This window comes from Salvelinus namaycush, chromosome 4 (assembly GCF_016432855.1).
Source record: "Salvelinus namaycush isolate Seneca chromosome 4, SaNama_1.0, whole genome shotgun sequence".
NCBI classification, from domain to species: domain Eukaryota; kingdom Metazoa; phylum Chordata; class Actinopteri; order Salmoniformes; family Salmonidae; genus Salvelinus; species Salvelinus namaycush.
The window spans coordinates 40,632,042-40,647,521 of NC_052310.1; the positions used below are offsets into that span (position 1 = coordinate 40,632,042).

The following is a 15,480-nucleotide window of genomic DNA, read 5'->3' on the forward strand; positions in this document are numbered from 1 at the left end:
CTCAACTTCCATCTTCATTCTTCGTCTGCAACAGGCTTCCTCAAACAATGGGTTCATTTGTGACCCCTGGGAACATCAGTGTAACCCTAAACTCCAGCTGTGTTGGCGCTGATGTGTTTATGGGGTGTCCTAACCTCCCAGAAGCACAGTGCCTTAATGGCCGTGTACTCTTATAATCTCCACCGGCACAGCCAGAAGAGGACTGGCCACCCCTCAGAGCCTGGTTCCTCTTAAGTTTTCTTCCTAGGTTCCTGCCTTTCTAGGGAGTTTTTTTTTTCTTCACAACGTGCTTCTACATCTGCATTGCTTTCTCTTTGGGGTTTTAGGCTGGGTTTCTGTATTAGCACTTTGTGACACTCTGCTGGTGTAAAAAGGGCTTTAGAAATACATTTAATTGACTGATTGAGTGCCTCTTGCCATCCACCTCAGTGGACACTACACAGCCCCACTTCCACCCAGCCTGGACTCTGACCTTCCAATGCTGGATCACATCATCTTTAAATAACCTTAGATGACGAGCAGCCATAAAGACTAAATATAAACTCTATAGAAATATACCAGGTTAAGGACCAGATATAGTGGTTGGCCTGTCTGGTTAAAGAGGGTTGGGGTGGGATGGGGGCTGGGGTTATACTATAGACATTAATTGATGGGAAACGAAAGGGCCACAATCTGCTAGAACAATGTGTCCCAAGATTGCTGTGAGCCTCCTTAACTGCATTCTACAACAGCAGAGTCTGACATCTAGAGCTCAATGGGGAACAGAGAGAGAAAGAGTGTGTGTGTGTGTTGGGAGTAAACTGGGTCCGTTTGCAAGGTGACGGTGAGCTGGATCAGCTGGCAGGCCGGAAACGGGCCATGTAGACCCCACAGGACTGGCAGTAGTGACGGGAGGGCTCGGTGGGCAGCTGTTGGCACAGGGAACAGAGCTGGGCACTACCGGGGCCACGGGACGATGCCATCATACGGGGGTGGTCATGCCTCTGGGTCGGCTGATGGAGGGGGTGGGCATGCCGCATGGGCATGGACGGCGCTACCATCCTGTAGTCGGGGGTCCTCCAGTCATCATCCGGGGGTACGTCCAGGCGGAGGGGCTGGTTGGAGGTCTCGCTGGAAAGCCGATGGTGGGCTGGGTGGTGTTGTGGTTGTAGACGGGAAGGTAGGGTTCCATTGGTCCTGCTGGATTTAGGGGGCTGCCTGTAGCCATTGATGGCGCCACTAGGGGGAGCAGAGCGGTGGGGGTGGGAGAGGGTGGCATAGCCCATGTCTGGGCGGCTGTAGTACCCAGGGCCCGGGTTGGGTCCTTCCCTGGGCCGAGGGAGAGAGGAGGACCAGGTTGGAGGTGCCCTGGGAGGTGCCCGCGGCAGCGTGCCGTAGCTCAGTGCAACACTGTGGTAGTTTTCACGGGAGAAAGCTTCACCCCGGTCAAACACAGCCAGAAACTGGTCTCCCTTCTGGTGATCTCCTGTGGGGGCAGAAAATCATTAGAACACAGCAGAGGACTACCACAGTAGAGGCACACCGAGAAACTCACTGGACAATCAAAGTTCTGCTAATGTGTTCCTATCCCCTGTCGCATTGTTTTGTGCCATATTCTACTGTTCTACCCCTGCAGAATAAATATACTTCATTATTGTTAATGGCACATAAACCCGGTAGTATGACCAGACATACAGAGACAACGGGAGGTATAACAGTCAAAGTGAGTGTTATGTGATCCACTTCCCATGGCTGGTAGGGCCAGCATGGTGCTGTGGTCTGATGACTGGAGGTGGTGGAGGTCGAGGAGGCTGATGGTTACCTGAGCGTCCCAGATAGGGCCCCGCGGAGGGGGGCCGTGCTGCCTGCTGAGGGGGGTGCTGGGGCAGTGCTGGGGGGCTGTAGTGGTGGTGGTTGTTGTGGAGGTATTGGTGTTGGGGTTCGGGTGGAGCGAGGTGGGTGGAGGAGGGAGGGGGGTGCAGGGAGGACGTGCTAGGATGATGTGCGGGGACTCGGGATTCCGCATGCTTTGGCATCCTGGTAACTGGGGGCTCCTTTTTATTTTGTAAAAGTCCAGAGTGAGAGTGAGAGTGAGAGTGAGAGAGAGAGAGAGAGAGAGAGAGAGAGAGAGAGAGAAATCCACCACAAGGTGAGAATACCCAGCAGTTGTGAGGCAGGAAGGAGATGGGGATAAGAGGAAGACAGATGAGTTAAAACGGGTTGACAAGGGACCACTGACCCACACTTCCGTGAAAACAGCACAAAAACAACAGTCAGGAGTTCAATGGCAGTACAAACCTCACCATCTATTCATATAACGCAACAGTGCCATGTCTAGTGCTGTTCTTTGTTCTTCAGCCAAAGAACGTAAGCTGAACACAAGGTTAAAAGCTTATTGGATTAACTAAATTAACAAAATCAGCTTCGAGCATTTTGCTGAGTGAAGATCACGCCACTAGGGGCTCTATCACAGCACAACATGGCAGTTGCATTATGTGAACACCAGATGGCATTATGACATTATGAAACCATCACATTCACTGGGAGGGAGGTGTGATGATGATGATGAGGTACATTGATGGTACATGACATGATGATGTAATGATGTGCTCACCCAAGGTAACGCAGACAGCACTGAGTGGGATTGACAGCTGTGGCCTTTCCCAGTCAGGAACTGAGGCTCACGTGTGAGGCTCTGTGTTTGTGTGTATGACATATGCACACTGTGTATGTGTGTGTGTGTGTGTGTGTGTGTGTGAGAGAGAGAGAGAGAAAGAGTGTGTGTATGTGTGACTCACAAAGCTGCGGGAGGGGGCGAGGAGTTCGGGTCGGCCCCCTATGACGGTGCCACTCAGACTGCGGGCAATGCGGCGGAGGTTCTCAGCACTGTAGTTCTTGTCATCTCCCAGTGGTCGCTCACATGACCCAGGCTACAGGGACACAACAAACACATTGTGTGAAACACACTCCTACACACACGCATGCACAACAGGGCTCAACATTCAGGGCTGCCCGCTGGCCTGGCATCTTCTGCCGAGCTCACCGGGCCAGTTAGTCAAGCTTTCATATGGCCCGCTTGGGCCAGTGTAAGAGTATAACTTTAGACCGTACCCTCGCCCCGACACTGGCGCGAACCAGGGACCTTCTGCACACATCAACAACGGTCACCCACGAAGCATCGTTACCCATCGCTCCACAAAGGCCACGGCCCTTGCAGAGCAAGGGGCAACACTACTTGTAGGTTTCAGAGCAAGTGACGTAACTGATTGAAACGCTAGTAGCGCGTACCCGCTAACTAGCTAGCCATTTCACATCCGTTACACCAGTACATTTTCAAACTCCAAAACGGACAAATGATATTGTATAGTTATATTTCATCCTTGATCATCTTCCCGACGTCAGACACTCCACACTTGCTTTCAATCAGCATTCGGTTTCCAAGCATGAATGTCAAACTCTCCCTCTCCGTCTCGAGTGACCTAGGCTACGTCCAGGCTACTCGCGCCAGACCAATTTCAGCAGAGGCAGGAAGCCCGTCAATTCAGTCCTTAACCTGCTTTTCAGTCTTTGATAATATAAGGCATCCTACACAGAGATGTCACTATTAGCAAAGGAAGGTTTACGTAGGCCTAGGCCTACACTATGGAGCTGCTTGTCATGGCATAACAAGTATTTACACAGCTCACTTGTTGGCTAAATACAGGAAGAAATAAAAGTGTATTAGGCATAAATAAATAAAATATAGGTGTGAGTTCAAAACATTCAAATTTGTGTCAAATAGCCTACATATCTGATAAATAGCCCATTAAGAAATAGATGTGGGATTCAGTCCAGTCAGGATCCGAATCATAGCGTGCCAATCATGGTCCGTGCTATACGGGATCCTGCCCGAATGGTGAAGGTAAGGGTTAAAGTTAGGGTTATGATGTGGGTCATGGTCAGGGTAAGGGTTAAGGGTTTGTCAGCTTGTCAGATGACATTGAAAAAAATGTAAGCGCACAAACTAGGCGAACATTAAATAATTAGTGTATCATAGTAGAAAATAGAGAGGGAGAACGAATAGAGAGAACAAAACAATGTTTCTTATCGGTGCCAAGTGCCTGGTAAAAAAGAGAAAAGCAGGACGATGGAGGATGAGTTAAAAGGAAAATGACAGGGAGCAAAAAAGAGTGAGGAAACTTCAGCCTCTAACCACGTTTCCATCCACAGTTTTTATGAGTGTAAAGTCATACCATATTTACGACAGCTGTAATGGAAACAGGAAGTTTCGGTGCAATTTCATGAATGCCTAATGATAATTTGTTTGTTCGGCATGACGGGACCTATTTTTTGTGCAGTAAAAATAATTAATGCGAAAAATGGCAATGGGAATGCCTTTATGTGCAAATATTTATATAATAGGCCTAACCATCTTATCGACATAAACTTGGAGTCATGCGATGATATGGTGTGTGGTCCTTCCACTATGACTTGGGAAACCATGCACTTTATTAGGCTACAGATTAAATCAATTATGATGAACTTCACATGGTGCTCCTTTCCAATAACTATCGAGGGTCTTATTCTGGAAACATGATGACTGATGCTTGGTAGAGTTGAAAATGTGATGGAAACAATTCATTTTAGATTTTTATTTGGTACATGAAAACGTGCGCGAAAAAGTACAATTTGTGTGCACGATCACGCACTGATTTTTGTCCATTTGTTGGAAACACACCACTAGCTAGGTTTCCATACAATTTGAGACAGATTTTCATCTGCTTAAAACAATATCCACATTTTCCAACCAGAGATGTTTTGATCAAAATTACTTATTGTGGATAAAATTCTGTGCGTAATGATGTAGTGCACATCAAAATAACTTTTGCAGTTAAATTTCTATGTACTGAATGAAAAATACAACTTAAATGGGTTTCCATCACATTTTCTAAGCTACTGATGGTTTTGTCACAAAAACTGTTGTGTTATCGGTGGTGTGTATTCATGGATGCCAAGGGAAGCCAAGCTTCCCAAAAAGTTGACCAATAAAAAAATACATAAACATAAAATAATTGATATTTTGTCTTTCATCATTTTCCTTCAATTCGCAAGAGGCTGAATGTATCTCACCGGAGAAAGCATCCAAGCGAGTGAAACAGCGCCCCTCTGTCTTTCTATGTGTAGGCCATCTATCTGATGTTGTCTGGTCCAAACGAGTATGACATTGTTGTCGCCCGTAAGCATTGAAAGGAATGCAAGGGAAACCAGCGAGCATTTGGCCTCCCTTGATAAAAAAGTATACCAGATTTGCCAATCAGCGTTGAGCTAAACTGAGCGAGCTCAACTAAATGGTCCTGACGCACCAAAAAAAAGTGTCATGGGAAGCCAGTTTGGATTTTGACGTCACTCCTATAATATCGCATTGAGAGCATACGTCATTGACAGAAACAACTTGAATTGTTGCATCTCGTTGTGTTGTTGTTCTCCGGTGTCTAGCTAGCTAGCTAGCTAAAGTTGTCCCTTTCCTAAATTAGCCATGGATGGAGATGGGGATTTGGACTTGTGGTTTTACTTAATTCTTTGTAATACATTAATTCTCCATTAATTAATACATTGCTGTGCGCCTGGTCTGAGAGGATGGAAGTTCAATATGTAGAATGCTAACGTTAACTAGCTAACGTTGCCCATGAATGGAAGTTAGGCTAGCGAGCAAGCATTTTAGCCAGGTAGCCTAGGACAACAAAAAATAAAACGTGTACTGTATGACACAGTGATCGACCGTTTCTTCAACATGAAAGAGAGGAGGATGGCATTGGCGTTTCTCTACAAGTAGGGTGAGTCAACATAATTTTCTACTTGCACAAATGTGCACACACACACACACAAATCAGAAGAATGGACAGCCACATCATATTTAGCTTACGTTGATTGGACTAAATTGTTTTTGGTATCTTTTAGTTGTCACTGTAATAGACTAAGCAGAGGTGATTTGATGATGTTGAAATGTTGAAGTTGAAATGATGCTAGAATAGTTGAGGCAGACCATTTTTTATTGGTGTTCCTGTCGCTGTTAACATGCCCAATTGTGACCACAATGTACCGAAATCATGAATTTCTCCAAATGCATACCGAGAATCAGTGTATATTGTTACATTCTCCCCTTCCGACAACCTACAAGCCTCGGCCAATGCAACTCCGCCCCCTGGGCTGACACCGAGGCTGGCAGTGGGCCAGCCTTCACTATTCCTCTGTCATCACACACAGCGTACCCCATTACTCTCTTCCCTTCTGTGGTCATGTAACTAGAGCCATCTGTATATAATACTTTTCCCGATTCCAATGCTGTCTCTTGCAAACCAGGCCTCGGTTTTGGAGTAATCTGATCTGGGTCACATGTATGTGATTCACCCTCCCCAGGCAACGGCATTAACGACGCAGGATTCAAAGCACCAATCTTCTGAAATTGTAGATTTTCCCCAGTTAACGTTAACTCCCATTTTGTCCATCTGTGGTTCTAAATAAATAGTTGTAGCAAAAAAAAAATGTAAACCTGTTTTTGGTTTGTCATTATGGGGTATTGTGTGTAGATTGATGAGGGAAAAAAACAATTGAATCAATTGTAGAATAAGGCTGTAACGTAATAAAATGTGGAAAAAGTCAAGGGGTCTGAACACTTTCCGAAGGCACTGTACTCTATTTATGATGGTGTATATCAACATCATCCCGGAAACCCTAGACCCACTCCAATTCGCATACCGCCCCAACAGATCCACAGATGACGCAATCTCAATCGCACTCCACACTGCCCCTTCCCACCTGGACGGAAGGAACACCTATGTGAGAATGCTGTTCATTGACTACAGCTCAGCGTTCAACACCATAGTGCCCATTAAGCTCATCACTAAGCTAAGGACCCTGGGACTAAACACCTCCCTCTGCAACTGAATCCTGGAATTCCTGACGGGCCGCCCCCAGGTGGTTAGGGTAGGCAACAACAGATCTGCAACGCTGATCCTCAACACGGGGGCCCCTCAAGGGTGCGTGCTTATTCCCCTCCTTTACTCCCTGTTCACCCACGGCTGCTTGGCCAAGCACGACTCCATAAAGTTTGCTGACGACACAACGGTGGTAGGCCTGATCACCGACAACGATGAGACAGCCTATAGGGAGGAGGTCAGAGACCTGGCAGTGTGGTGCCAGGACAATAACCTCTCCCTCAACATGAGCAAGACAAAGGAGATGATCGTGTACTACAGGAAAAGGAGGGCCAAACATGCCCCCATTCATATCGACGGGGCTGTAGTGGAGCGGGTCGAGAGTTTCAAGTTCCTTGGTATCCACATCACAACAAACTATCATGGTCCAAACACACCAAGAAAGTCGGGAAGAGGGCACGACAATGTCTTTTCCCCCTTAGGAGACTGAAAAGATTTGGCATGGGTCACCAGATGGAGAGCATCTTGACCGGTTGCATCACCGCCTGGTATGGCAACTGCTCGGCATCCGACCGTAAGGCGCTACAGAGGGTAGTGCGTACAGCCCAGTAAATCACTGGGGCCAAGCTTCCTGCCATTCAGGACCTATATACTAGTCTCAGAGGAAGGCCCCAAAAATTGTCATAGACTGTTCTCTCTGCTACCATGCGGCAAGCGGTACCAAAGCACCAAGTCTAGGTCCAAAAGGCTCCTCAACAGCTTCTACCCCCAAGCCATAAGACTGCTGAACAATTAATCAAATTGCACCCACACTATTTACACTGTTCTGAGGTGGTGGGGGTCTGGGTCTGCCAGATAGACGCCCAGGGTTCACTGCTTGGGGATGAAGACAGAACCAGCCAACAGAAGAGGCTCTGGAGAGAGAGCTTGAGGAGTTTGAGACGAATGGGGGGAGGAAATGAAGCATGGGGGGGGGATGAGGCTATCAAATTCACACAACGACATGCTTTTCATAAAATGATTCCTTTTAACAAAATGTTGTGTCATTGTCTTTTCTTCAGTTATCACAGGGCATCATGTTGAGTCCGGGTCATCCTCTGACAAAACAAGACTGCAGTCTGACCTCCATTCAATGATAATCAGAGCCCAGCATCCAATCAAAACAGTTATGAATATGCGTGTTTGTTCTGCTGCACCACCACACCAATACAATATTGGCCAGTGGTTACAATGTTGGAGCCAGTAACTTTGAAAAGCCTCTGACCCGGTGTGCCACTGGCAAATTTACCTGAATGTCAAGCCCTGCAAAAAAACATGCATGTACAGACACAGGGACTGACGCAAACACATGCCAGTCCGTCCACACACACGTCACTCAGATACAACCTTCACACATCCGCACCAAATCACCAAGCAGCCTCAACACACACAGCTTTGACCATGCATCACCACACACAGCCCTGAAATTCACAATCAGCCACATGTAGGACAATGAACGCACGCACACACGCACACAAACACCCTGTGGATGCCAACCTTGTTGTGTTGTGTGGGGCTGCTGGTGTAGCCTGGCGTTCTGTAAGCATATCTCTCTAACTCGGCTGTGGGAGTCTTGGAGCGGCCAGGTGCAGCCAGCCCAGACAACAGCTTCCTAGCCGCTGCAGATACAACACAGAGACACAGTATTAGTTGTGGATAGCTCGAACCCACTTACATTTTTATCCCTCATCATATCTACCTTTTTAATTTTAAATTTTTACAGTTGTACCATACATCACTGGTCAGTGAGTATACTTACGTTGCTTGTTGGCAGTGGGCTGGGGGCTGACTCCGCGTGGGGCCCGGTGCAGGCTGGTGGCCTGAAGGCTCGCCTGGTACAGAGAGTCTAGCTCCGACAGCTCCTCACAGGGCGACCCAACCACAGGGGCAGCCTGGGAGTTGTAGTAGCGGGTCACGTTCTCTGCCCAGCGCTCCACTGGCATGGCGGCACCTGGCATGTAGTTGCCAGACACTGGGGAAGGGGTCCGCCCTGGTCTGATGGGGGTGGATGGAGGGCAGTGGGAGTCTGTAGGAGGGGCGTAGAAGGGGGAGTCGAAGGCGGCCGGCTGGTCCAGGCTCCAGCCGGACCAGTTACGGGTGGGAGGGGGAGGAGGAGGGCCGAGCCTGGAGGTGTTGGAGGAGATGGGGACAGGGGAGCTGTGGTTCTGATGGGCTGGAGGAGGCTGAGAGGGGCCCAGGGCTGGCCGACTGGAATAGGCATCCTCCATGTTGGCGTGGCCCCTTTCCTCTGAGGTGTGGCTGACTGGAGAGGGTGTCCTGGAGTGCGGGCGTGGGGTGGGCAGAGTCGGGGCTGGGGGGTTACTGTTCCAGTGTGAGGGTGCAGCTGGCTGGTGGTTGGGCAGGGCTGGGGTCTGGTCATGGCCTCCCTCAGTAAAGCTCTCGTCCCGGCCATTCACACACAGGGCAGGCAGGGACACGGCAGCGTGCTTGTGGAGGGGTCTCACATGAGTACAGGAGTTATCTAGCACGCCTGACATCTCCAGTCCTTCCCGGCGCCCCCACGCCTCCGCTATGAACCCCCCCATGGGTGACCCTGTGTGAGGGCTCGGGGGCATAGCGACAGGGGGGTGGCTCAGGGGCTCAGGGAGTGAGTTTGTGCTGGAGGGGAGGTGCTTAACGTAGAGAGGAGAAGGCGTGTTTCTGATGGCTTCCGGGACTGCTTGTGGTTGGTCCTCCTGGGCGTCTGTCAACAGTATTTGGATTGGGACAGGCTGTTCACTAGGAAGGAGGAGGAAAGAGGCTCATGTTATGGGCTGGTTAGTGAATGATGGCGAGGCATCTCTCGCATGTCTTTGCTCTGAAACAGAGGAGGATTTTGTATTGTTTACTATACATTACTAAATATTACTTTGTATACTATACACATGTTCCAGGTCTAAAATGTTAGTGGGTGTGTGTGTGTGTGTGTGTGTGTGTGTGTGTGTGTGTGTGTGTGTGTGTGTGTGTGTGTGTGTGTGCATGTCAGTGTGTCCATGGGAGTCCGTGTGTGCGGGTATGTGAGTTGACTGTGCATGCGTGCGAGTTAACTGTGTGTGTGTGTGTGTGATGTTTCTGTAACAGATGGACATTTTAGAGCTTTGGCACAGGTGAGCCACGGGGATGGCGGGGGTGGCTCAGAACCGGACCCCTGGTAGAGGCACTCGTGTCTGTGGACCCCTAGGACCTGGACTCATAGCAACCTCCACAATAACTAAAGAGTAAACACCCACACACAACCCTCCAAACAACACAGCAGCACTAGCTACACTGAATAAGAGATGGCATGAGCAAATATTTGAAAACCTTAAAACACAAGGGTAAAATTGTGTGTTAGGAAAGAATTAATGAATGGTTAGATTTGGAATCAGATTAGCACACATAGACCTACTGTAAAGAACCTAGGTTAAAGAAAATATAACAGCATTTCTCCCTTTGTCTCTATGCACATTGAACACACCTTCTACATACAAATCAATGGTGTTTTTCCTATACTACCTGCAAAACATTTTGCATGTTAAAGAATAAACCAGGACTGTGTGATCCCTTGTTCCACTCCTTCCAGAGTCACATGAGGAGCTCAGCCATGGGTGTGGGCTGAACAGGTGAGGTCAGGTGGGGGATGGGAGTCACAGGACACAGACAGGAGACAGTGCTGGTACCTGGGGGGCCCCTGGGGAGAGGGACAGGGCTGATCCTGCTTCTCTGTCTGCTCCTGATCCTGTTGCTGGGGTCTGTCTTCCTGCTGCTGCTGTTGCATGCGCTGCTGCAGGCCCCGCGCTCTCCTCATGCACTTTTGCAGCCGGGCCTCAGCCACTGTCCTGCTATGGGTGTTAGCGCCACCCTCATGCATGGGAAGCCTGAGTTTAGCTACAGTGCGAAAAAAAAAGGGAAGGAAAGCAGAAAAGAAAAAAATATAGAAAAATGCAGAAAATAAAGAGCTGCGTTATGGGGATGCATGCAAAAACACTTGGCACAAAATCAAATCATAGGATTAGACTGTTGAAATAATGACGTGGGTTTGGGAGGGGTGTGTGGATGGGTTTTGGGGTGGGGGAGGACACAAACAGGCACCACGCTTGGTGAGTAAAATGGATGTGTGTGTGTTGTAAATTAAAATGGACACAGGCTGATGATACACACTGGGGAAATGAAGATCCACAGTGACTCTTAACAAAATATTCTGTTCATACGGCAAATGGTTAAATCATATAGAATAACGTTAAATTAATCAAATCAAAGTGAACTGTGTTAAGGCAAAACAATTCAATTGATAGTTTTAAGCTGAGCCCTTCCCTTGGCGCAATATATCCAAGAAGACTGAGAAGAAAATAAAGGCTGTTCCTCGGTATTTCGACTCATATCACGGCGGCTGAACTGAGAAAAATAGCGGCTATTTTTCAAACTCTTTGTCTTGGTTAGCGGGCAAAATATCTTTAGTTCAGACGTTTTTAGTAATCGACTTGACTTGCTGTAGATCTTAAATGGAGGAATGGGCTTTGTGAGACGAGGGGATAGTGGGGTGCCTGACAAGGGAAATTGTGTGTGTGTGTGTGTGTGTGTGTGTGTGTGTGTGTGTGTGTGTGTGTGTGTGTGTGTGTGTGTGTGTGTGTGTGTGTGTGTGTGTGTGTGTGTGTGTGTGTGCGTGTGTGTGTGTGAGCATTCCTCAGTGGACGAGTGAGGAGTATCAAACACACATTCAAGACGCTGACGACAGAGACAGTGAAAAGTGAAACTGTGAAAGTCACATCAAAACACAGAGACATTAGGAAACGAGGACAAACACAGACAGAGAGACCACACTAACAACAGACTCACTGCCATGTTGACATAACAGACCCAGGACACATTGTCCTAAATGAGCCTTGGGAAGATTTGGTTGTCATAGCGCGGGATTCCCTGATCCCTCCCTCTCTGTGCTACCAGGCAGGCTAATAACCACGGTGATGGGTAAATATCCCAGCGACTCGCCTCGTTTCATTATCATCAGACAGGGATGGTTGGTAGGCATAGGGCTGGAACCTTATCAGCCGTCCCGAACTTGTGTTTAGACAGACCAAATTGTCTCTTCCCCTAGTCATTACTCAAGACTGGGGGGTATTTTAGGTTCAGGACTCTTATTGTAAGTCTGACTGGACAGAAAGCACAAATGTCAAGATATTTGGATAAAACAAGAGCTATAGTTGCGGGCACTAAAAGGGTTTTGCAACAAACTATCGCTAGGAGACGATAGAGCACCGTGTTGCACGTGCATTGCAGCAAGTATTCTGCCAATACCATAAAGTGGCACTCCAGTCTCATTTAACACCTGATTTACTTAACAAAAGGCACATCTCAATAGGTGGTCCAGGTAGGTTATGACATAGCACAAGTGGTGGGGTGGGCCTTCCCTCTTTTGTTCTCTATTGCTCCTCGAGCAAAGGGGGAGGCCGGTGAAATCACAACTTCCCATCAGACCAACTCCTTGAATGCCCTACTCCTTGAATTTTGCAGTTGTGTCTACCCTTTAGTGTGTGTACTTTACTGTATTTATACTTGGGATATCGCTTTTCAATAGTAAAAGTTTATTTTTTATTTTTTTATTTTATCACTGGAGGTCATCTTTAACCTTTTGGGTATAGATAGTCAGATGACTGGTTCAAACCAAGTGACTCTGTGGCCTGAAAGTAGGTCTTTGTCATATAGGACCCTCCAGTCCACACCAAAGGTCAAATAACCACACCCTTCTTGCAACATAGCTGTCTTATGCGCAATAGTGGTAAGGACTACAGGTGAAACCAACAGAGACACACATGGACAGACACACAGGTAGGTAGATAGGTAGGTAGGTAGGTGGTGGTATGGTGTTCTAGCGGGTCGGCTGGGCTGGCAGCAGGCACAGGGAAGCAGGTCAGGTCTACTTACATACAGCTTCATTAACCACAGACAGAGCGGCGGCCACCTCGCCAGCCTGCTCCAGTCGCAGAGACTGGTCTAGCAGTAGCTCAGCGTCCGACACGCACCGTTCATAGCCGTCCCCTTTGCCTAAGAAACACAGATATGCACACACACCAAAAGCAAAGCTCTTTAAACACACCCAGAAAGATATTTTAAACAAAAAAAGGCACACCGTGGGGTGGGTTGAGTTAATGATATGTCTTTGCAACACTTTGAAGATGGAGGACTTATTGTTCACTTCAGGATCGCCTGACCTAAATCCGTGTATACTGCTACAAGCCCCACTAGTTCAATCCGATTTCTCTCCACTACAAAACGCAGCACATTCAAACGCGCTTTTTAACCTTTCTACGCTGTGACTGGGCCACTGGCCGGCCACACATTCTAACCATCTGAATGAGGAAACTTCCAATTGTGTGGGTGGGGGGGAACAATGCTCTTTTTTGTTACACAACAGCAGTCCCATTTTTCAGCCCACTCAGGGTGCTTTCGACATGAAGCACTCAGACACCTGCTCCATAAAGAGACACAGCCAAACCCAGGCGGTGTGGGGCAGGGCTGCCTCCGGAGAACAACCGATACAGCTCCCTGTTCTCTTCTGATTTCCACATGCTGTACTAGGGTCACCAACCCTGTTACTCATGGGCTTCAGAGTGGAACTCCTTTAGCTGAGCAACCAGGCTGGGTCTGGTCTGGGGCCTTACCCTGGTTCTGTAGCTCGTCCAGGTCCATGAACTTGCTGGGTCTGGGGTTGAACCCCAAGGCGGCCTCCTTTTCCTTCTCCTTCCTCCTCTGTAACTCCTGCTCCCTCGCTCGCCTGGCCACCTCCTCCTGCAGCTCGTCCAGTTCGCTGCGGCCTTCTCCCGCTGTGCGACACACACACACACACACGTTAATATCGTAGCTTTCTATAATGGTCCCTGTTCAATAGCATGACAAGACAAGGCAGGGGGAAGAGGTGTGAGGAGTGACAGTGTGTACACTTCATCACACTTTGAGCACACAGAGATACAGAGATGAATTAACATAAACCATCTGCTCAGAGTTCTTAATGAATATACAGTGCATTCGGAAAGAATTCAGGCCCCTTGACTTTTCCACATTTTGTTACGTTACAGCCTTATTCTAAAATGGATTAAATGTTTCCCCCCCCACATCAATCAACACACAATACCCCATAATGACAAAGCAAAAACAGGTTTTTAGTAATTGACAAATTGAATAAAAAACACAGAAATCTTACATATTACAATTACTCAGTACTTTGTTGAAGCACCTTTGGCAGCGATTACAGCCTCGAGTCTTCTTAGGTATGACGCTACAAGCTTGGCACACCTGTATTTGGGGAGTTTCTCTGCAGATCCTCTCAAGCTCTGTCAGGTTGGATGGGGAGCGTCTCTGCACAGCTATTGTCAGGTCTCTCCAGAGATATTCGAACCGGATTCAATTCCAGGCTCTGGCTGGGCCACTCAAGGACATTCAGAGACTTGTCCCGAAGCCACTCCGGCGTTGTCTTGGCTGTGTGCTTAGGGTCGTTGTCCTGTTGGAAGGTGGACCTTCGCCCCAGTCTGAGGTCCTGAGCGCTCTGGAGCAGGTTTTCATCAAAATTCTCTCTGTACTTTACTCTGTTCTTCTTTCCCTTGATCCTGACTAGTCTCCCAGTCCCTGCAGCTGAAAAACATCCCCACAGCATAATGCTGCCACCACCATGCTTCACCGTAGGGATGGTGCCAGGTTTCCTCCAGACGTGATGCTAGGCATTCAGACCAAAGAGTTCCATCTTGATTTCACCAGACCAGAGTATCTTGTTTCTCATGGTCTGAGTCCTTTAGGTGCCTTTTGGCAAACTCCAAGTAGGCTGTCATGTGCCTTTTACTGAGGAGTGGCTTCCGTCTGGCCACTCTACCATAAAGGACTGATTGGTGGAGTGCTGCAGGGATGGTTGTCCTTCTGGAAGGTTCTCCCATCTCCACAGAGAAACTCTGGAGCTCTGTCAGAGCTCATGGCTTGGTTTTTCCTCTGACATGGACTGTCAACTGTGGGACATTGTCTATACAGACAGGTGTGTGCCTTTCCAAATCATGTCCAATCAATTGAATTTACCACAGGTGGATTCCAATCAAGACGTTGAAACATCTCAAGGATGATCAATGGAAACAGGATGCACCTGAGCTCAATTTCGAGTCTCATAGCAAAAGGTCTGAAAACTTATGTAAATAAGGTATTTCTGTTTTATATTTGTAATAAATGAGCAAACATTTCTAAAAACCTGTTTCGCTTTGTCATTATGGAGTATTGTGTGTAGATTGATGTGGGGAAAAAATAATTTAATCCATTTTAGAATGAGGCTGTATCAAACGTGGAAAAAGAGAAGTCTGAATACTTTCTGAATGCACTGTACACACCCCAAAACAGACACAACTCCACCTAAAAAGACACACATTGTGGGAAACGCACTCACACACGGACTCAGACCTACCCAGGCTTGTGTGGCTGTTGCCCCTGCATGAAGCCTTGACGTCCTGCAGGAGAGCACTGCTGCTCTTAGACTTGGGCACGGTGCGCCATGATGGACCTGAGCTGGAGCTGGAAGGCTTCTTCAGACCGGTGTCCC

General features: G+C 48.0%; 1 protein-coding gene across 1 annotated transcript in view; it reads right to left on the reverse strand.

Annotated features, from left to right (window-relative positions):
• Window positions 1-258: 258 nt before the first annotated feature.
• The window catches only part of LOC120046533 (inactive ubiquitin carboxyl-terminal hydrolase 54-like), a 61,207-nt gene continuing 45,985 nt past the window's right edge, over window positions 259-15,480 (reverse strand). Inside the window, exons 13-21 of the mRNA XM_038991851.1 lie at window positions 15,346-15,479; window positions 13,571-13,732; window positions 12,834-12,953; window positions 10,631-10,799; window positions 8,692-9,671; window positions 8,430-8,551; window positions 2,778-2,909; window positions 1,802-2,033; window positions 259-1,465 (exon numbers count right to left, since the gene is read on the reverse strand). Of these exons, the coding sequence (XP_038847779.1) occupies window positions 834-1,465; window positions 1,802-2,033; window positions 2,778-2,909; window positions 8,430-8,551; window positions 8,692-9,671; window positions 10,631-10,799; window positions 12,834-12,953; window positions 13,571-13,732; window positions 15,346-15,479 (2,683 nt within the window). The 3' untranslated portion in view covers window positions 259-833. The remainder of the gene's footprint in view (window positions 1,466-1,801; window positions 2,034-2,777; window positions 2,910-8,429; window positions 8,552-8,691; window positions 9,672-10,630; window positions 10,800-12,833; window positions 12,954-13,570; window positions 13,733-15,345; window position 15,480) is intronic.